The 23,405-nt window shown below is 38.5% G+C and overlaps 1 protein-coding gene across 1 annotated transcript in view; it reads left to right on the top strand.

Annotated features, from left to right (window-relative positions):
• Positions 1-22,481, top strand: part of nrg3a (neuregulin 3a) — a 142,570-nt gene extending 120,089 nt beyond the window's left edge. Inside the window, exons 3-9 of the mRNA XM_077494563.1 lie at positions 4,009-4,082; positions 17,179-17,202; positions 18,323-18,425; positions 18,581-18,683; positions 19,482-19,564; positions 19,671-19,817; positions 21,416-22,481. Coding sequence (XP_077350689.1) covers positions 4,009-4,082; positions 17,179-17,202; positions 18,323-18,425; positions 18,581-18,683; positions 19,482-19,564; positions 19,671-19,817; positions 21,416-21,866 — 985 coding nt within the window. The 3' untranslated portion in view covers positions 21,867-22,481. The remainder of the gene's footprint in view (positions 1-4,008; positions 4,083-17,178; positions 17,203-18,322; positions 18,426-18,580; positions 18,684-19,481; positions 19,565-19,670; positions 19,818-21,415) is intronic.
• The last annotated feature ends 924 nt before the right edge of the window (positions 22,482-23,405 follow it).

A 23,405-nucleotide genomic window follows, 5' to 3' on the forward strand; every position in this document is an offset into this window, starting at 1 on the left:
CCCGCGGCGGACGTCGCGCGCGACCTTGACGGATTGATTGATGGGGCACGCGTGCGTGTGGGGAAAAGGCACCTGGAAAAAAAAAAAATTTGCGACACGCATGAAAGAAAAGGGGAAGATTTTTAGAGTGCAAGGGAGTTGTTGAGAAAATAATCTTTACCTTTCTAGGAGGGAAAAAAATGTATAAAAAGTTATATTTTCTTGAGAAAAAAAAAAAAAAAAAAGCTATTTCTGAAAAAGAAAGTTGTATGTTTATTTTCAAAATAAATTGTACATTTCCAGGGAAAAAAAAAAATCTGTTTTTGTTTCAGGGGAAAAAATTGTATTCATGAAAAAAAATGTATATTTAAAAGAATCATTTTATATATATAAAAAAAAAAAGATACAAACACAATAATTACAATTACACAGAGGGGGGGGGGGGGTTTATTGGAGAGGGGAATTAAATAAAAAAAATAATAATAAAGTATGAAAAGTTATATTTTCTTGGGAAAAAAATGATTATTTTTATAAAAAAGAAAGTTCTACGTTTATTTTCAAAATAAATTGCACATTTCCAGGGAAAAAAAAAATCTGTTTTTGTTTCAGGGGAAAAAATTTTATTCATGAAAAAAATGTATATTTAAAAGAATCATTTTATATAAAAAAAATAAAAGATAAAAGTTGCATATTTCCACTCTTTATACAAACACAATAATTACAATTACACAGAGGGGGGGTGGTGGGGGGTTATTATTGGAGAGGGGAATTAAAAAAAAAAAAAAAAAAAGTATGAAAGTTATATTTTCTTGGGAAAAAAATTATTATTTTTATAAAAAAGAAAGTTCTACGTTTATTTTCAAAATAAATTGCACATTTCCAGAAAAAAAAAATCAGAAAATAAATCTATGCATGAAAAATATATATATTTAAAAGAATAATTTTATAATTAAAAAATAAATAAATAAAGTAAAGATAAAAGTTGCATATTTCCACTCTTTATACAAACTAAATAATTAAAATTACAGAGAGAGAGGGATATTATTATTGGAAAGGGGAATTTTAAGAAAAAAAGTATGAAAAGTTATATTTTCTTGGGGAAAAAAAATTAATCAATTTTTTAATCAATTAAAAAATAATAATAATAATAATTTGCAACGTTTGTACTGGATGTCATCCGACGTTGACGAAGACGGGCGGGACTTCCGCTCTCACCTCCCCCAAAACGAGGCGGACGTGTTTTTGCAACCATATGTCGACACTTTCAACATCTCGTTAGCGCGACACCTTTTTTTTTTTTTTACTTTTTTTTTTTTTTCGCATCATGTGCTAGTTCTTTAACTCCAGAAACTTCCTTCACCGTTTCTAATCTGGTCTACATTGTTGTGAAATTCTTCGACTGTAATTAGCGTCCTGGCTAATTAGCAGCAGACCGACAAAAGTCGACAACACGCAATCATGTCAACTGGAAAGCTTATTTTTATATTATTTTAGTATTATTCGAATGCTATTGCAGTAATAATCGTAAAGTCCCCAAAAGTCTTAACCCTAACCCTTTTTTTTTTTTTTTTTTTTTTTTAAATTGCCAAATCCAAACAGGATTCTTCCCAAACAAATCCACTTTTTTTTTGTATTTTGTTGCATATGGTAACGTCACCGTAAACATTCTCGCGTGTCACTTATCGTGACATATCATATACACGTCATCACATCGTATCGCTTAACAACTCATTCAAACCCAAAGACGTGTAGATACGTTTTTAATACTTGGCCCTTCATTCCCAAAAAAGTTTTTTTTGTTTGTTTGTTTTTTATGCAAGAGCATACAGACGGCTTTGATGCAGCTCCTGACATGAAAAGGTGACTTAAAGCAATGGCAGTTAATGGCCAGCAGGTGGAAGCAGAGTATAAGAGATCAGCCAGGGCCATGTTGCAACAAGCTGTTTTTGACAGTGTTTTCACCAGGAATGTGAATTTTCGATAAAACTTAGCGATATTTTAATGCTAATTGCTGCTAAACGGAAACAAATACAAATACATATTTTTTTTCCTGATGAGACTTTAATCATTCTTTTGGTAGGTTCCATGTTTTCTTAGCAATAGAACACAATATTCTGCGGGCCTTGCAAAATCAGTCCAAATCCAGTAAAGCTTCAGTGAAAATGGCTGTGAATGAAAGAGTTAATGAACGTATATGTTTGTCATTTAAGGTTTGCTTGCTCTTCTGGGATGATTCACTAAATATTTGATTTTTGTTTTCCCCACTCGACGCAAACGAGGGACACGTGTGAGCGAGTGCAAATAAAAGGCGTCGAATGAGAAGCGCATCTCAAATATTCCAGATGGAATCGTAACATACATAAAAAAGGAAGAGTCCAAAAAGCCGTCGTCATCATTCAAAAAAACTGCTTTCGATTGAACATTTTTTAAATGGAAAATCGTGAATGAAATGTGTCACGTGTGCTTGTTTTCCCCCCGCAAAAAAATGGAATGAATGAAGAAATGAATGAATGAATGAATGAATGAATGAATGAATGAAATGTGTTTTTCTGTTTTTCCTCAAATGAGTTGCCGTCACCCTCCGTCATTTTTTTTTTTTTTCCCTTGCAGGCTAAAAACTCTTCCCTGCTATCATTCATAATTCATATGCGGCATATTTGCTGGCAGACTTTTAGCCGCTCGCTAGCATGTCGGAGGCACTCGAGGATGGAAACACAAAAAAAAAAAAACCTTTGCTCCCTCTTGGAAAAGTTTTGTTTTATAGCTCAAGAGTTTTTTTGTTTTTTTTTACTCATTCTGCTGTCCACTCACGTTTTGTAGTTTTGTGAGCGGAGTTTTTTGTTTTTTTTGTTTTTTGTTTTTCCTCTCTTGTGTTTGCTGAAATTAAATGGTGGACAGTACCAGTACACCCGTGTGTGCTAATGCTAATGCTAATCTGATTGAGGATGTTTTGGGAGGCATTAGCTAATAATGCAAAAAAAATAAATAAATAAAATTATTTCATTTGTTTATTTGATGATAGACTTAAGAATATGTTTAAAATGTCAAACGCATTTACTAAAATATAAAACAAAGTTTTTCTTAAATTTACATGAAATATGATCAAATTTTTTTATAAGGAACTACGATATATTCTTAATTTACAAATGTCTTTTATTTCAAAGCCAAATAAACAAAATTACATTTGAACATATTTTTTTACAATATTAACAAACCAAATGACATTCAAGAAATACAATATTTCTATTGAATAAAGAATAAAAGCATACAATTGTGTATCAAATTAAAAAACAAATATTCCGATGAAAGAGTAACGTATGAAGGGAGAAAAACGTCATGTTGCTGACCTGAAAAGTTCCAGGCCACTGCGTGCTAAAAGCGTTTTTTTTTCTTTTTTTGTGGAATTTTTGTGAGCGCGGGTGAATAATTGACGAAGCTCTTTGCTCTCTTGAAAGCCTTGCGAGACAGACGCCCGCGTTGGCCGACATCTTTTATTCAGCAAGTCCACCGGTTCAACGTCGCCGCCGCCGAGAACTCGCTCGGAACAATTTGACCTCTCCAAAGTCGGAAAATCGTAAATTCGCGCTAGTGGTACGTACAAGAAACGCGCCATTTAATCTTCAAATCGTGTAAACGTTTTTTGAAAAATCTGTGAAGTAAAAACGACCTTTGATCACACTTTTTTTTTTTGTTTGATCTTATTTTTGGTTGTGGCACAAAATGATTTATTTATTTATTTATTTATTTAGGGGAGGGGGTGGCTTTGAATAACTCGGAGAAGTCGACTTTCAAATATTTGAAATATTGACAGCCATACTTTCCTTTCATATTTTTGAATGTGCTTCACCCTCGGTGTCATCGTTAGCTTAGCAACATCAGCATTTAGCAGCGTTAGCAACATTAGCATTTGTGCTACATCCACTCGCGCCCTCTATGGAGCGTGCCTGTCCGCAAGTTTTGGTCAAATGAACCGAGTTGACTTGGAAGTTGTTTGTCCAAAGTGCTGACGTGACGTCTCCCCTTCACCAGGTGTCGAGAAGGCTACCAGGGTATCCGCTGCGACCAATTCCTGCCCAAGACCGACTCCATCCTCTCCGATCCAAGTAAGACATGACGACGATCATTTCCTGTCAAAAATAAGCACCTGAGCTGTGCAAGTAAAAAAGAAAGTTGAGGTTGAAGACTTGGCTCTGTCTGCTACTGGCAGACTCAAGCCAGGGACAACTTCCTGTTTTTCCTGCACTACGGCAACGAGTGGCTCTACTTGTGATCCACCTTTGTTGTTTCTGTGGAATTTTTTCCCTTTGTTTGCTTTCAAAATGAAGGGTGCAAAACAGCTCTAGTTAGGGCCGCTCTTCTCCTTGACCGTGGCCATCTTTGGGCGGAGGGATCCCTTACCAAAAAGTAGTATACTTTAAGTACATATTATAGAGTATCCTTCACTTTATTTTTTGACTGTACTTAAAGTAAACTTTACGTAAACGCCTTGGGACTAAATTGGCCCAATTTAGTACACTTCAAAATAAACTTAAGTATATTATAAAGTATGTTATTAAGTATAGCAAAGTATACTTTATAGTATATTTAAGTACGCTGTTAGGTATACTTGGACTTGAAAGTATACTTTGTGGTATCCAGGGAGTCCTCGAGTTACGTCAGAGTTCCGTTCCTATGCTAGCGATGTTACCCGAATTTCCTCATCAAAGTCAATATTTACATCACAATAATTTGCATCACAAAATCTAAAATACATTAAAATAAAAAAAAATAAAATGCTATATGACTGTCCGACTGTCTTTGCCGATGTTTGTCGGTGTCTTTCCTTTCTGTGATTATTATTTTTATTTTTTTATTTTTTTTACAGTGTCTAGCTTCGTTTCCATGCTAATTGCTTTTCTTTTGGCTGGACCAACATTGATAGAAGACGTTTCTTTCTTCTTCTTTGGGGCATCTTTTTGTGGGAAAAAAAAAGAGAGACTGCGAAAAAGCCAAATATACCCCCACAAGTGCACAAGCGCTAGCACTAGCTAAGGGCTAAATAGCGGACGAGGGGAAAACACTGCGGATTGTATGGCGGACGAGGAGCCAAAATGGCGGACGGGGCGTAACCGTTGTAAAGTCAAAACGTCTTAAGTCAAGTGCGCCTTAACTCGAGGACTCGGTGTTTTTTTTTTCCCAAGTTAACTTTCATGCCTTCGATGCAGTACCACATTGTGCCATAACAAGGGGGGCAGTACAGAGCTCTACTGATGGACATTTAGCATAATTAACAGCAACAAGAAGAACCTTTAGCATCATACAGCTGATGTGGAAAAAAAAAAAAAAAAGAGGACGAAAAAGCCAAAGATACTCACTGCCACAAATGCACAAGCGCTAGCGTTAGCTAACGGCTAAATAGCGGACGAGGGGAAAACACTGCGGCCTGTATGGCGGACGGGGAGACAAAATGGCGGACCGGGCGTAACCGTTGTTGACTCCTCGTACTTAATGTCCGCAGTTTAGTTGACAGCAAAAAAACCCACTAATAAATTGACAGGGATGGAACCAGCAGTTTTTATCAACAAATTGAACCAATAATTATTTTTGGTAAGGGATACCTGAAGCCTCCTTCATTGTTTTGAGATGGCGCCTCTCGTTTTGACATAGACGGCTTCTTTTACACCTCATTCACCTCAACCGTCCACCGTATCCAGAATTTGGACGTTGTTGCAGGATACAGATCAAATTTCAAACTGAAGAAGATTTTTGGATTATTCAAGGTGAAAAGTCTCCAAGAAACAAAAAAAATGTGTGTTTCGCCAAGCACGGACGCTTTTCGCAGAAAGCAAAGCAAGCATCAGCGCTGCCTGAGGCGTGTGGAAATATTTGACTCAAAGCGAGACTGGTAACAAGGTCGCTTGCGAAATATGCAAGTCAAGTATGGGGGGGGGAAAAAAAAGGGAAAAAAAAGGTGCTATGCACGGCAGTGGGAAAAGGCACCTGCTCACACCAACTGACGAACAGCCTGAATACTCACCTGGGTCGTCCAACGGCAAATTCACCAAACGCCTCCTGGAACCGAGAAAAAAAAAAAAATGGTAGCGTCTGCTTTGAAATTGAATCGGCGATGATCGACAACGTCTTTATGAACGCTGGCTTCCAAAAAAAACATCTAACTGGGGTTTCACTCGAGCGTCACAAATCCCACAAAATCCCACTCGGACGCGTTCGCTGCCTCACAGACAGAAAAAAACAAAACAAAAAAAAACAGAAATTCAATTGCCAAAACATTCCTTCCATCCTAATGCTAGTTAGTAGCAACCCTGAATTGAGAGTTGTACAAGTTGTGTTTGATTGGATGAGCAAGTTGACATCATAAATCATGCTGTTTCGAAGTATTGTCTTCAATCGGGGGTGTCCAAACTTTTTCCTCTGAGGGCCACATACAGAAAAATAGAAAGCTGCAAGGGCCACTTTGATTTTTATTTTTTTTTTAAGTTATTTATCAACAGATTCATTGCCAGACCAGCATCCAAAAAATGCATCATTTGACGTGTTTTTCCGTCAATGGCAGTGAATGAGTTAAACATGGTAAGCAATTATAAATGGTTGATATAATGTACAGTTCCTTATTGAAAAGTGCTAACAGTCACAAGGCAAATAGTGACGGGTGTTTACTTGACTTGACTTGTTTACTTTCTTCTTCTTTCGAAAGTCGTTTCCAAGCTTGTCGCTCAAACTTTACTTGTTGATTGTTTTTCTAAAGGCTGAAAAGCAAACGCAAAAAAAAAAAAACAGCAGCGGCGCGTCCTCGTTAGCCTCATTAGCGCCTCTCGCCGCCTCCTCGTTAACAACGTCCTCATTATCGGGGCGTCCTCTCAAAGTCATTCTGTCAATAATAATCATATTATTGTTCTCGCGTCGTTAATATGTTACATTATTGATGACCCGCTCGATCAAATACGCACAAAAATAAAACAGTACACAAACGGTTTACCTAAAGATCCGAAAAAGGGGCACTTTGCATCACCAGGCGCCACGAGGCTTCCCAATCGTCAAAATTTCATTCCTATTAATCGTTATGACTTAATTAAATAATAATAGCGATGATTATAGAATGAAAATAATTGTAATTTTTCATCTCTTGTACCTAAAAGTGACTAATCTGCCGTTTGATTTCTGCCCTGTGAGTTGTTGTCGTCACGTTAGCATTTAGCATTAGCACGCTAGCAATCCAACGCGAAACCGTTGACGTTCTTCTCACGTTTTCTTTTTGTTTTTCTCTCCTCACGTTTGTTGTTTTGACTGCTTTTCGCCTCCAAAAAAAAAGTGGGTAAGTGCAAGAAGAAGAGTGACAGTGTGCCTCTTCTTTACTCCCCCGCCTTGTCTCCCCCCCCCCCCCAACACTACAACCCTTCCCACCTGACTCTCCTACTAGCAACTTGTCCAAACTCCTTAACATGCCAGGTGACTTTTTTTGTGTGTGTGTGTGTGTGACTGGAAAGTTAATGCGCACTGCAAAACCTCAAATCGAACTCCAAGATTTGAGACGCTGTAAAGTGAATTCAGAGAATTGCTGAAAACACGTTCACTCGTTGCAGTTTTGTTTTGTTTTTTTCCCGTAGTAACGTAAACATGGTTAGCTAATGTAGCTCACCGCTGTGCGTTAGCATGAATTGTAATCCACGACAGGAGGATGAAAAAACATCCACTGTTTTTTGTTTTTTCAATCACTTTATTGAACAAACAAACAAAGTACACTTATCGAAAATATTCTGAGCACACCTGCCGGTAGCCTCAACTGACAACCGTCACCGTACAACACAGTGGCTAATGCTATAGCTAGCAAATAGCACTCAACAGGTTAGCCCTGGCTTCTATTTCCACTTTACAGGGACTTGAAATGTTCATCTTGTTTGTCTGCCAAGATATTTCTTCTCTAATCTTACTCAGTTTTTTTGTTTTTTTAGTAACTTCTCTTTGAACTTAGTTGTTACTGATGATTAAGTCGATCTCAAAATAAGAAACACCTAAATTAAAATAAATGTATATTTAAATTTTTCCAAAGGTTCTTTAAGCTAGCTAGAGGTGTTAATTTCGTCAACAAAAACGAAACGAAAATAATTTCGTCAACACACATTTTTCACCAGACTAAAACTAGACTAAACTAGACTAAAACCCTCGTTAATAAACAATAAGTGGATTCATGGTGAAAGGTTAAAAAAAAAAGTACACTATAGTTATAACTTAGCATTAATTCAACGGCTATAACATTCCAAAATAATGCTAATGCGACCGCTAACTAATGCTAGCTAGCTTAGTAGCTCATAGCATGGAGCCATAGTAGCCACTCGAAGTGTGGGTCAAGTTGTTTTTTTTTAATCAAAAAAAAGATAAAAAATTAATGTGAAACAGTTTTAGATTTGAAAAAATTATATAAATATAATCTGCTGACAAAAAATATACAGCTGTAAAATGGTTGTTCTGACTAAAGCTAGACTAAAACGAATACAATTATTAGGGGTGTGAATTGCCTAGTACCTGACGATCCGATTCGTATCACGATTCACAGGTCACGATTCGATTCGATACCGATTAATCCCGATACGAATGGTCACGATTCGATACCGATTAATCCCGATACGAATTTATAAGTCGATTGTTGCGATTTTTTTCCATTCAAATTTAGAAAATACTATCAGTAAATTTGTACATGTACACTGTAAGATTTGTATAAATATATTTATCTAAAACTTGAGGCTTATAACCGTGAGCCACTGTACACAAACAGTTTGCAATCTGTTTCACATTTGAACAGCATTAAAATAAAAATATTAAGGCTTAATGTGCCGTTCATATAACATTCTTCCATGCTCAAGGTGTGAATCCTAAAAAAAAAAAAAAAAAAAAAAAAAAAAAAAAAAAAATCGATTCTGCCGATTATTGAATCGATTCGAGAATCGCGCGATGTAGTATCGCGATATATCGCCGAATCGATTTTTTTTTTTTAACACCCCTAACAATTATGTTTTCTTTGACTAAAATAAAAGAGTAAAATGCTAGATTTATAGTAAAATAAAAATGAGATGAGGTTGACTAACTGATAAAAACTAACAAGCGTAACTGAAATTGGACTCAAACTGAGACTAAATTTTAAAATGGCAGACAAAACACTACTCGCTAGCTAGCTAGCTATGTTTTCTCCATGTTTTTCTGTTTGACAGCCAATTTAGCTGAAAAAAAGTTATACAGTCTTCATTTTATTGATTTTTTTGTGATTTTTGAAGGCCTGTTTTTTCAGCGCAACATCCCCGTCGTCTTCCCGACAACCTCCGAACATGCATCTTGATCCCCACTAATTCCTCCCCCGCCTGCACTTCCTGTCCAGCTTGTAAGCTAACACTTGGCTAACGGTTCATCAGTCTCCGTGGATTGTGGGTAATTTGGGGGGGTGATTTGGTGTGAGTGAGGGACACGGCCGAGCAGCGGCAAAGAAAACGAGCGAGCGACGCACTTAACTGCTGACTCAGACGTTTACTTTTCACCGGAACAAAAAAAAAAGAAAAATCACTTAAGCGTTGAAAGTTAGCGTCGGCCGCTAACGACTGAAACATTTGAATCATTAAAGCCATTTATTCTTCTCCACTGTTCATTCATCATTTCTGACTTTTTGCCCATTTGCGGAGGCACGCTCAGCAAATGTCAAGAAACAAAAAGCTTCTTTCATACCCACCGACAAAACCGATTTTTTTTTTTTTTTCCCCTTTCTAACGAAATGCTAACACGCAATATAATGTGAAACAGTATAATGGAAACTAGCGTGGATGTTGCTGTAATTATGAATCTTCAAACAACTACTATGACTCATACTTGTATTAACACACAGGCAGCAGAAAGACATACAAACAGAGCATACAACTGAAGGACTCGTTTTTAACTCATTCAAACCCAAAAACATATAAATACGTTTTTTAATACTTTGTCCTACACTCCCAAAAACACATTTGTTTTTTTTCTTTTTCTTTTTTTTAATGCTAGAGCATACAGAAGGCTTTGATACAGCTGGAAACAACAGCCAGCAGGTGGCAGCAGAGTATAAGAGATCAACCAGGGCCATGTTGCAACAAGCTCTTTTGTATTAATTGTACGTGAAAAATGATGAAAGTATCCAATTAATTAGAGGCAAAATATTAACTTTTTATTTGTATAATGGACTAAATAAGTCATTTGCTCCCAAATACATATAAATACGTTCTATTTTAAATGTCAGCAGTGTCCCAATTTTTTTTTTTTTAATGCTAGAGCATACAGAAGGCTTTGATGCAGCCTCACAACTGCATAGAACAGTTGAAGCAATGATAATTATTACAATGATGACCAGCAGGTGGCAGCAGAGTGTAAGAGATCAACCAGGGCCATGTTGCAACAACCTCTTTTTGACAGTGTTTTCACCAGGAATATGACTATTGATGAAACTTAGCTATATTGTTATGCTAATTGCTGCAAAACGGAACTGTTTCCAAATTTTTGCCATCTTGACACAGAACCAAATTGTGCCGCATGGCAGGGAAAAAAAAAAAAAAAAGAAAAAGTGAATTGAAGCGTGTGACTGAAATGCATCTTTGGATCAAGTCCATTCACGTCAAGCGCTGATTTGCTTCCATAACCCGAACGACCCACTTTGGACAAAAAAAAAATAAAAGTCACCTTAGAAGGTTGTGTGGGAAAAAAAGCAAAGCAGCGCGTGATGGATGTGGACTCGCTCCCGGGAAAAAAATAGTCGGCGAGCCGTCGGATCACAACAAACAGCTTTTGACACGTCCATCCATTTGCGCGTTAACATTTCATTCGCGAGGGAAAAAGTGGCATTCGCGGCGTGCGTGCGCTTTGGCGCCATCTAGCGCTTTTCCAATTGTCGTCATCTCGGCCTCGCTTTGACTTATCAGCTCGCACTAACAAACGCACACACAATATTGTGCGTTTGTACATTACAGAAAAATTGTATAAAATATTATAAATATATATAAAAATGTATAAATACATATATTGAGACACTTTCTTGCTTATGCAAGCACACATTGAGTTCCTCCACAAATTGACTCGGTTCAAATTCAAAAGCATATTACGTTCCCCTTCATATGACCATAAGCGTTTTTATTTGAAACATAAAAGGGCCAAAACATGCCTTGTGAAAATTAAATGCACAAAAAAAATAGCCACAAGAGGGTGCTAGAACTGCAGAAATCAAAATCAACCCGACTTTTTTTTTTTTTTTTTTTTGATAAGAGATGTGCTGCTTTTAATTAATATCGTTACATGACGACAAGGATATATTATTTTTTTTAATATCACGATTTTGCCGTTCCTCTATACTGGCCATCAACTTGTTAAAGGAAGGCTCCTTTAATTTTACATGTATGGCTTGATCGGCAGTAAATAGTTAGTTTAGCTACGAAAAATGCATAAGAGCTGAAGAATACACCCTTATATTGATTTATTTAACTTTTCTTCAACATAGAAGTACTTCCGTGTTGCAACGCCCCCGAGTGGTGACGTCACTAGTGTGTATACTCGCTTGGCGAACAGTAGTTCACGCAGACATAACAACGGGGAGGACACAAACTGTCACTTATGCCTTTGTGTATTGCAAAATTTTGCAAGGCGTCGGCAAGGAAAAACCCGCGAGACCCCCTAAAAAAAAAAAAAAAAAAAAAAAAAAAAAAAAAAAAAAAAAACGACATGAGTAGAAGGACAAGCAGGCGTGCGCGCAGCGAACATTTCAGGCATGAGGACTTACATACAAAATATGTTACAATTTGAGATGGGGTACGCCACACGCCTAATACTAAAGCCCAACGCAGTACCGAGTATCTTTAAAGAACCAGACGTGGGAAATAATCAAGCCGATGGAGGATCTCTGGCGGCTACTTCTGCTAGCAACACGGAGCTCACTCTCACAACAGCCGGCACAAATCGAGGTCTCCCTACGGCCACTGAAAGATCTCGGAGAAGCGAAGCAAATGTAAAGCGAAAGGTAGGCATGTTTCGGGGGTGGGGGGGCATTGGTTATTATACTGCACGGACTGTTTTATTTCATAATTCATTTGAAGGTGGCCAACGCAGGGGCACGTCGGCACGTTACCGTAATGCACAGTATTAACAATCGTTGGGGCGGCTGGCTTGACTTCGTCTTTTCGAGTGGCGGCTGGCCTGACCGCAGTGGGACGCTACGCAAAAAAGAAAAAAAAAACAGCTAGGGGAGGTTGGGTGCTGTAACGACGATACATTTAATTTTACTATTTTTTCTTTTTCCTGAAATATTTCGTCAGTTCCACACGTTTTGCATTGCTCGTACTGTGTGTCACATTACCTGTTGGATATTTGCTCCTCCAAGACTTTTCTTCTTCACATCTTTCATCGCAACCAAAGCTATCCTGAGAATGTCTATTTAGTATTGCCATGTTGAATGTCTGATGTTCCAGGATGCAGTTGAGATTGTCCGCAAGGAACCGATCCTCGAGTTCTTTCATTTCCAGACAGCACACATTCATTTGCGGATTGTCCATTCATGTGCAGCTCCCGCACGAACACCACTCACCCCCCGCCTGATTCACTCGTTCGTCAAAGTTTATTTTGTGCCCGAAAAGACCATCTGGCGCCACAACTTTCACATCCAAGGCAGACTTTCCTTCGGTAGAGTTATTTTGTCGTGTTGGCTCGAAGCGATAAGGTTTAATCCTTCCGGGTTTGACGCGAGATGCACGGCTGCGTTGCATAGTGCTTCCATAGTGTAGCGTTTACACACTAGTGACGTAAACATCCGGGTTATTTAGTCACGTGTAACAAACATGCCGGCGTTCGATTCATTTTAACATCGGTTTAAAAGTTATTAATGTACATAAAAAAATAATCACGTCACCAAATTAATTATTGAAAAAGTAGCAACTTTTTGCTGCTAAAAATGGATCAATAAGTAAAGTGTTCCTTTAATATTTCAACTCATTTTGCCTTTTATCCATCCTGGTTGAAAATTCAAACGTGCCCCTTGAAGCACAAAAGTTTGCCTGGGCCTGATTTTCAGCATTCCTGAAATATGTTTAATACGTTATATGAAATGAATCGGAGCTGCAGTCGGCTCGTGGATGCCGACGTGTAATTGGCGCATGTGGCCATGAAAAGTTTTTTTTTTTGTTTTTTTTAACACTGCAAGTGAGTGTTCCCGATGAAAGTGCCTCTCAGAGCATCTGGCACATGTTGTATGTGAGCTGCTCGTTAGACTAATTAGCAGCAGACGATATTTACTTTGTTGCTTTTTTTTTTTTTTGAAATAAAAGCATCAGACCAAAAAAAAGAAAAAGAAAAGAAAGTGAAAGAATGTTAACTTGTTCTCCACCGCAATCAGCACAAACGTCAAATACATTTGTCGAGTTCCTTTTTCAACGGATGATGTTTTGCAGGAAAGATTTTGCAGTAAATTTCATGAGATATTTTCAGAAGTCTTCTGATGAAACATGGACTTAAAACTAGTTGAATGCTACCTTTGCCCTGGCCTGAGGGGTCTGTAGCTTTTTTTTTGGCCACTAAGTAACATTGAGGAGGGGTGGTTGGAACACTGCCACACAAAAAAAATAATGTGGAAAAAAAAGTACTACAATTGTGCGGAATGGCGGCATACGTCACGTCGCCCTTTTGACATTCGTTACAAAGACAGAAGTCAGTTTGAAAGTCAAAATGGACACAATGTGCTTGTCCTCACGGGAAATGTGGTCTTCATTACCGCTTTTGTCCATGTGGCGTCGCCATAATCAACTAAACAAAAAGCTCTTTTTTTTCACTTTTTTTTTAAAAATCAGGAACTGTTTTTTGTGTGAAATCACTCCATTTTTGATACAGTGATAATTTCATCGACGAAAAATTTTCATTTTTACGATACGCGAGACAAGGCTCACGGTAACGATTATCTCATGATATGACGATACCACGATTATCGATATATTGCTCAGGTAATAAATCCACGATAATCTACGCTCAAACTAATAAAAAAAAAAATAATAATAATAATAATAATAATACATAAAATAAATAAATAATAATACAAATTCAAAAACAATTAAACAAATAATAATTCATAATATAATAATAATATCACCATTTCTAAATATATAATATATAAAACTAAGCTGATGAGTCTTCTTCGCTTGAAGACTTCCGTCCAGTTCCCCGCCACGCTTATGAGGTGCTCCCCCTAGTGGCCCGCCAAGTAATTCCTCAATAAGTAATTAAGTAAGTAATATTATCTATCTATTAATCTATCGGGAGAGCAAGTATCACGATATCGATATATATCGTCACACTCCTAATCTCATTTCTAGTTTCTAATTTCATGATGCACTTTTTGTTTATTTAAGTTCTATTATTGTCAATTCAACATGTTTGATTGAAACAATAAAAGACGGTATGAAATGTGTCTCGCGTGTTTAAACTACAGTTCCAAATAGGCGTGTTATCATTTTCCGTATAAAAGTCGAAGGAAAATATCGACTTCAACTGTCCATTTAGTCGACTAAAATCGGATTAAAACTAAACTACAATCAGATGACTAAATTACGTCTAAAACTTGAATTGATTTTAGTCAAAAGACTAAATTAACATTTCTTGTCCAAATTGACACTGGTTCGATAAAAAAAAAAAAAAAAAAAAAAAAGGAAAAGTCTCGACTTTCTTCTTTTAGTGGCTTTGCTGCCCGCATATTAACGCACAATATTTCACGTGTCTTGAAATATGAGTGAAGAAGCATCAACGCGGCTGGCAAAGTGAGGAAGTGGCCTTTGAAAACGTCTGCCGTGCACTCAGTGAGCCAAAGTGCACCTTTGCTCATTTTTGGCCGCATGTGAAGAATGCACTTCAAGGCCCCCCAAAATACACACACAAAAAAAAACGCCAATGTTTCTTTCTGGAGTGGACCCAAAAGTCTCTTTGATAATCTGACCGACGAGAAAAAAAACAAAAAACAGACATGAAGGCAGCCCGAAAGCACTTTTTGCTCCATTTGAAATCGCTCGGCGCGATTTGGAGTCACTCTGCCGCGACCGCGACCGGCGGGAAGTGAAGCGTGGGAGGCGGCGCTTAAACGCAGGTAAAGGTTGCCGACGCTCGCCCGTGTAAAGACTTGCGTTTTGTTTTCAGCTCCTTTTTTTTGTGTTTCATTTGCATCTCGCCAACTTCACGCGTCGAGAGCCCGTGAACGATTGTTCGCGCTCCAGCTGTCAGCCACACTTTCTTTCTCTCTCTTCTCACAAAAGAGAAAGAGAGACGCCACTTTGAAGAGAAGAAAAGTGCGAGGACGAACTCAACGAACGAGAACAACTTGAAGACGCCGTCGCGATAAATGAAGAAGCGGAAAAAGTAGAAACTGGATTCGACGTGAAGAAGTTAAGGAAAATGTGACTCGATAAAACGGAAAAACGTGAAGAAGCGCACTCGATATGAGCGCAAGAATTAGAAGTCGCGAGACGTATTTTCCGCACTATAAGGCGCACCTTCAACGAATGACGTATTTTCAAACTTTTTCCATATATAGTCGAGGCTGAGGTTACGTTATGCATCCATTAGATGGTGCTGCGCTAAAGGGAATGTCAACAAAACAGTCAAGATAGCAGATGACAAAGCAGCTTTCTGACAACTCCCAAAATGAATAAACAGCTGATTTATTATTTTCTCTGAGGTCAAGTATTCGTATTAGCTAGCGATCCAAGATGGCGGGATCGTCGTCTTGACAGCGAGACTTGTTGCGGCTCAATATTCAATTTTCTTTTCTTTTGATTACCGTGTTCAATAAATCAAATCAAATTTATAAAAAAAAAAAAAAAAGGAAAAATGCACCGTTAATGTCACCAATGTACATGAAACGTCATCTAGTGGCAGAAAAATTATTGCTTATTATTGTGCATTTTCACTAAATTAGCTAAATATTTTAATCCATATATAAGGCGCATGGTCAGCTTTTGAAAAAATTGAAGGCTTTTAGGTGCGCCTTATAGTCGTGAAAAAAAATAAATAAATGGTATTTAAAACAAGACTCACGCTGGCACGAGAGCACATTTTAGGCTTCAGTGTCGCAATAGAGTTAATTTCGTCAACAAAAATAGTTTCCCGAATGCACATTTTTCACCGGACTAAAACTAGACTAGACACACACAAAAAAAAGGGGATTGATGTTTTACTATTTATACTTAAAAAATGGCTCCAAATGATTACTCGACTGTTGCAATTGTTGTCGATTGTGATACTCGATTACTCGTCGGTTAATCGATTAATTTTGACAACTCAAATTCAAAACATTTTGAATGATAACTGCCAATAATTCCAATGTTGTTGATCAAATTATTATGAAAATGGCTCGTACAAAAATGAGTGAAGATCAAGAAGAAGAAAAAAAAAAATCCTAAACTTGATGTTTTGTCATCCGTACGTTTCCTGAATGTTCAACTTGCGTTTGGCCTTGGCGGAGGTCGTTCTTCTGGCGCTTGTTGTTATTTAAGGTGGCGTGCGTACAGTTATGTCCCCCAGCGGGGCGTCCATCTTGAGCGCGGAGCGTCGGCGCGGCGTCCATCTTGTCGCCCTTCCCTGACGGATGCTCGCTCGGCCATCTTTAGCGCCGGCGGGCGGCTTTACGCCAAAGCTGGCTGTGAAATTGAGTTTGTAACCTCCGTCGTCCGTCAAGGTCGGCCGGACATTCGACCGAAATGAACGTGTCGGACGCAAGACGAAAGGCAAAAACGGACGCGTCGCATTTCCGACTTGTTTACGGCGAGCAGAACTTTACTTTGGCTGCTAACTTGGATTTCCAAATTAAAAGCCAGGACTTTTTCTTGTTTTGTTTTGTTTTTTTTTAATCCGCTCAACACAAGAAACGTTTTCTAAAATGACAATATACTTCCTTTCCTCGCAGGAAACAAGACTTTCAAAATAAATCGTGTGCCCGTCTGTTTTTTTGTCACAAAACAAAGGAAAGGGGACTTTCAGACAAAAAATATGTCTAAATAAAAACTTGTTTTCAATCCGCCTTTCAAATAAAAACATTTGTTATTCAACAAGTAAGCTCTGTTAATGCTACATGCTAATGCTAATATCCTCTCTCTCTCTCTGTCCTCCTTCCTTCATTCCCTCCCTCCTTCCTGTCCTCCTTTTTTTCCCGCCGCCTGCCACCCGTACCCACAGACCACCTGGGCATCGAGTTCATGGGTAAGACGTGTGTGCGCGTGTGCGTGCGCGTGTGCGTGTGCGCTCTTTTCTGAGCGAGACATGTCCCGTCCAATGCAAATGTACTGCAGTCGCCATGGAAACAGCCAGAGCAGGGAGGAGGCGGAGCCGCCAGCAGTCCTCGTTTTGTGTGTGTATGATTTCAATCCAAGCAATTTCCATTCAACATTTCTGAAATCGGCGAATTCAAATCTATTACTTCCTGATTTTATTTATTTATTTATTTTTTTAAATTCATTAATCTCAATTTACTTAATGTGAAGAATAAAAAAATAATAATATTGCCAAATTATTAAATAATTGATTCCTTCATTTAAAAAGAATAATAAAATAATAATAATATAATAATAATAAAAATTATAATAGTAACATTGAACAGATAAACAAGTAACAGAAAAAAAAAAAAGGAGAACCTTTTCAATCATTAGTCACCGTTTACATGACAATAATAATAATATTAATAATGATGATGATGATGATTGATTGATTTGTTTATTGAACATACAAACTAACAGAAAAAAATTAAAAGAAAAGGAGAACCTTATACAATCATCATTCGTCACATTTTACATAATAATAGTAATAATAATGATTGATTAATTTCTTTATTGAACATATAAACAAGTAACAGAAAAATAAAAAATTAAAAGAAAAGGAGAACCTTATACAATCATTAGTCATAGTTTACATGACAATAATAATAATAATAATAATGGATTGATTGATTTGTTTATTGAATATATAAACAAGTAACAGAAAAAAAATTACATAATAGTATAATGATAGTATAGTTTACATAATAATAATAATAATAATAATAATAATAATAATAATACCATCAAAATGAATCTTCTATCAATCTAAGAAACTCTTCGGGTTCACGTCAACAATTTTATCCAACGAAGGAGCCTCAAGTTTGTGTGTGTGTGTGTGTGTGTGTTGCACCGGGTGTCCCTCAGGGATCCATCTTAGGTCCCCTCTCGTCACCTTTGAGCTCCTCCCCTTAATCACACTCGTGCGTCATGCGTATGAGTGTGGCCATATTTGGACGTTGAACACCACAATTATTTTCCGATCAGATCTATTTTGTGTGTGTGCGCAGAGAGCAAAGAAGTGTACCAGAGACAGCTGCTGTCAATCACGTCCATCGCCATGGCGATCGGCCTCCTGGGAGTGCTCTGCGTCGCCCTCTACTGCCGAAACAAGTCAGTCCAAATGTTCTATTCAAGTCTGTTCACGGCGCACGTGCGCTAACTGCTGTCTGTCCACATTATTATGATGATGATGATGATGATGATTATTGTTGTTATGATTATTGTGATGTTTCCGATATGGCTTGTGTGTGCGCGCGTGTGCGCAGGCGTCGGCGAGAGAAGCTTCACGCTCACCTGAAGGAAAGTCGAAGTGCGAAAAACTACACGACAAACGTCAACAACGTCAACAGAAACGTCAGAATGCACCAGGTCACATGCTCGTGACATCATCGTCATCGTCATCATCACTCTTCCTCTTTTGGTTCCTCTTCGTATTCTCTTCTCGTTCTTCATTCACATCTTCACCATTTTCTTCATCATGATGATGATGATGATGACGACGATAAGTTTGACAAGCTTTTCATCTGACTTGCTTCTTTTTTCTTCTTCTTCATCTTCTTTTTATTCTTTCTTCTTCCTTGCTTCTTTCCTCTTCTTCTTCTTTCCTCTTCTTCTTCCGCCTGCTTTTTTCTTCTTCTTCTTCTTTTCCTTCTTTTTCTTCTTTCTTATTCCTTCCTTCTTTCTTCTCTTTCATTCTTCTTTCATCTTCTTCTACTTTCTTCTTCTTCTTTCTTCTTCTTCTTCTTCGTCTTCTTCTTCTCCTTTTTTCTTCTTTCTTATTCCTTCCTTCTTTCTTCTTCTTCTTTCTTCTTCTTCTTCTTTTTTCTTCTTTCTTATTCCTTCCTTCTTTCTTCTTCTTTCCTCTTCTTCCGCCTGCTTTTTTCTTCTTCTTCTTCTTCTTCGTCTTCTTCTTCTTCTTTTTTCTTCTTTCTTATTCCTTCCTTCTTTCTTCTCTTTCATTCTTCTTCTTCTTTCTTCTTCTTCCGTCTGCTTTCTTCTTCTTCTTCTTCTCCTTTTTTTCTTCTTTCTTATTCCTTCCTTCTGCTTCTTCCTCTTCTTTCTTCTTCTTTTTATTCTTTCTTATTCCTTCCTTCTTTCTTCTTCTTTCTTGCCTCTCCCATCTTCTTCTCCTCCCTTCTTCTTCTTCTTCTTGTTTTCTCTCAGCAGTACTGCAAACGTCCCCCAGCGTGTCGTCCGGTCGACGTGTTCGAAACGAGCTTCTCGCTGTCCCGAAGCGCCCTGAAGCTCGCGTGCGTACTCACGCACGCACGCACGCGCACACAAATGCACAAAAATACATTTTGGAGTTTTCTTTCTCGAGGACCGACGTCGCCATTTTTGTTTTTCGTCACCCAGCGCCGAGCAGAGGAGTCTGGCGGCTCATTGGTCGGCCACTCGCAGGACTCCGCCCATTCCCAGAGGACGTCCCAAGCCTTTCGGTCCGGCCTATCAGCACCTCCGAGAGGCGGAGCTTACCGAGAGGGATGCGGAAGCGCCGCACGGGTGAGATTTGCTTCACTCGGATGTGTTGAATTGAGGGGGCGGAGCCTCATTTTGTGAGACCGTAGCTTCATCTAATAGCAAAACGGTGTCTGCGTGTGTGCGCGTATGTTTGTCAGTCTATCTGTGTGTCTGCAGACGGATGCGTGCGTGCGTGCGTGTGTAATGATGAGCTTCCTGAGAGATAACGGGAGGCGGGCGCCTCTCCGTCTCCGTCTGGGCCGTCACGCGGCGCCTCTCCTCACTCGGCGGCGCACTCGCCCTCGTCCGGCGCGTGTGATCTTCACACCCGTTTTCCATCTGATTGCGCTCGCCGGCATCCGACGGCTTTTGTCAGCCGACGTTATCTGGAGTATTCGCCGTTTCCTCTCCGCGTCGGACGCCCTTAATCGGATGCGTCATCTCCGCAGGGGACGCGTCGCAATCTCCGCGCCGGCGGGCGATAAAAAGCTCGCCGGCTTTTCTTTTCAGCGTCGACGAGCGGCGAGGATGCGAGACGTCGGCCGCGTTTGGGCACGCCGGCAAAATGTTGGATCGAGTTACGTTACGCCAAGATGGAGAAACGAGTCAAGTTTGCATCCAGTTGTTTCGAATTTAGTGAAAATCCGCAAAAAAAAGGCGGGATCAAGTGACCTTACGCCAAGATGCAGAAATTAGTCACGTTTCCATCCAATTGTTTCACATTTTTTAAGCAAATATAGTGAAAATCCGCAAAAAAAAAGGCGGGATTAAGTGACATTACACCAAGATGGAGAAACGAGTCACGTTTCCATCCAATTGTTTAAAATTTTTTAAGCCTAATTAAGTGGACATTTTTTTTTAGAAAATTTATTAAGCAAATTTAGTGAAAATGCGCGAAAAAAAAATGTTTGTTTCAATTTTTTTAAGCAAATTAAGTGAAAATGTACAATGAAAAGTGATCATTTTTCTGCCACTAGATGACATTTCATGTTGGACATTGGTGACATTAACAGTGCATTTTTCTTTTCATATTAATAGCTGGTTAAATTCTGAACATGACACAACTTGTAAACTTTTTTTATTTTATTCCATTTTATTATTTGTATTTTATTATTATTATATTATTATTATTATTACTTATATAATGGCTTTTTATTATTGTATTTAATTTATTTTATTTTATTGTATTTTTTATTTTATTATTTTATTTAATTCTATTATTTTTATTTTATTATTATTATTATTATTTTATAATGACTTTTTATTCTTTTATTTTAATTATTTTATTTTTTTATTTTACTCAATTGTATTATTTCATATTATTATTATTATTATTATTATTATTATTATATTTATATAATAACTTTTTAATTTATTTTATTTCATTTATTTTATTTATTTATTTGTATTCTTTTATTTAATTTTATTATTTTATTTTTATTCTTATTTATATAATATAATACTTTTTATTATTTTAATTCTGTATTTATTTTCATTATAATTATTATTATTTAATATTATTGATATACCGACTTTCCCCTGATCTGTCGCAACTGAGCTCAGTGCTAACTGCTAATTTGCGCGAGCGAGTGCCTCGTTCTCTATCCATATTTGTTGTTGTTTCCTTGCTTCCTGTCCAGTTGCGTCCCTGATCGGCCCGAGCGCAGATCCGACGCGCCGCCAAATATGCAATCGGCCATCTCAGCGCGCCGCCATCCCGACGGCGCCCCCCGCAGGCCTCGCAGCCCCAACCGCCGCTCGGCCCCCGTCCCCATCATCCCGTCGGTCCGGGGTCGCCACGACGACGACGACGACCACGAGGTTTCCTGTATGCAAACCCCAGTGATGTCATCAAACGGCGCCGCGTCTCGGCGGCGGCGAGACGACGACGAGGAGCGGCAAGCGACGGCGCGGCCGCTGCTGCACGAGGCGCCGGCGAGCCTCCGCGCTTCGGCGCGCAGGCGGCAGGAGGACGGCTGCGGCGCCCCCTGTGGCGGCCCGCCGCGAGAAACTGTTTGCGTCCTCAAGCTTCACGCGGGCGGAGCCGGTAAGGCCACGCACACTCAGTTACTAAGAGAGCCGGACCAATAAACAGGCAAGAAAAGACGATAACGTTGGAGAACAGAAAAAAAAATTCTGGACGCGCGCAAAACGGCTGCCGGGAAGAAGGACAAAAAATGAATTCATTTCTTTCCAAAATCACGACGACAAAAGATACCAAATAGCCCGTCGCTCCATGGTGGTTTTCACTGTACAAAGAATATATGAATATATATAAATATGATATATGGATATAAATATATGGAATTCAAAAAGTGACCAAGCTGAAGAACGACAGGAATGATGTTCGTCTTTTTTTTTTCTTCTTCTTCTTCTTCGTTTTGTATGAGCAACGCTGTCACGCTCGCCTTCTGCTCGCCACCTCCAAGATGGCCGACGGTGAGGACGGCTTGTCAGCCAAGAATCACAGTGCGTGCGTGTGTGCGCACGTACGCGCGTGCGTGTTGTTTTTTAAAAAAAAAGTTGCCAACGGTCACGACGACGTGCGCAAGGACTAAAAAAAGGAGATGAGGAGAGAAGGAAGCACATTTCTGATTGTTTCTCATTTTTCCATCCAAGTGGGTATGACGAGCGGCGGCGCCACCTGCTGGGCTGGCTGTTTGGATGTTGAATCAACAAAATAAATGTCTCTATGTTGTAATCTCACCGTCACGCGCACTCTTTTTGTCTACATGGAATGGAAAGCGGCGTCTTGATTTGGGAACCGTACGACGTCCGCATCTTGTGGATTAGGAAAAAATCTATCAAAAAATGGTTCCAATTTGACAGAATTTGGCTGAATTCTAAATTCGAGTTGATGGTAAACGTAGCAGTGAGAGTTTTGGGTGCACGCTTGCAAAAATTTCGGTTTTTATGGCAGTAAATATGGTGCAAAATTTGTAATCGATGACATCATTCTACTTAGAGTTGATCAATTGCAACCCAAAATCATTGGCAGGTTAAAAAGCAAACACGTGAGGTGATTGATTGATTGATTGATTGATTGATTGATTGATTGAGTGAGTGATTGAGTGACTGATTGATTGGTTGGTTGGTTGATTGATTGATTGATTGATTGATTGATTGATTGATTGAGTGACTGATTTAGTGACTGATTGATTGGTTGGTTGGTTGATTGATTGATTGATTGATTGATTGATTGATTGACTGATTGACTTGATTGACTGATTGACTTGATTGACTTGGTTGATTGGATTGATTGATTGATTGATTGATTGATTGATTTGATTGACTGATTGATTGATTCATTTGAATGATTGATTGACTTGATTGATTGACTTGATAGACTGATTGACTTGGTTGGTTGGATTGATTGATTGATTGATTGATTGATTTGATTGACTGATTGATTGATTTGATTGACTGATTTATTTGATATTTGATTGATTGACTTGATTGACTGATTGACTTGATTGACTGATTGACTTGATTGACTTGGTTGATTGGATTGATTGATTGATTGATTGATTGATTTGATTGACTGATTGATTGATTGATTTGATTGACTGATTGATTGATTTGATTGACTGATTTATTTGATATTTGATTGATTGACTGACTGACTGGGTC

Source organism: Festucalex cinctus, chromosome 14 (genome assembly GCF_051991245.1).
Source record: "Festucalex cinctus isolate MCC-2025b chromosome 14, RoL_Fcin_1.0, whole genome shotgun sequence".
Classification (NCBI taxonomy): domain Eukaryota; kingdom Metazoa; phylum Chordata; class Actinopteri; order Syngnathiformes; family Syngnathidae; genus Festucalex; species Festucalex cinctus.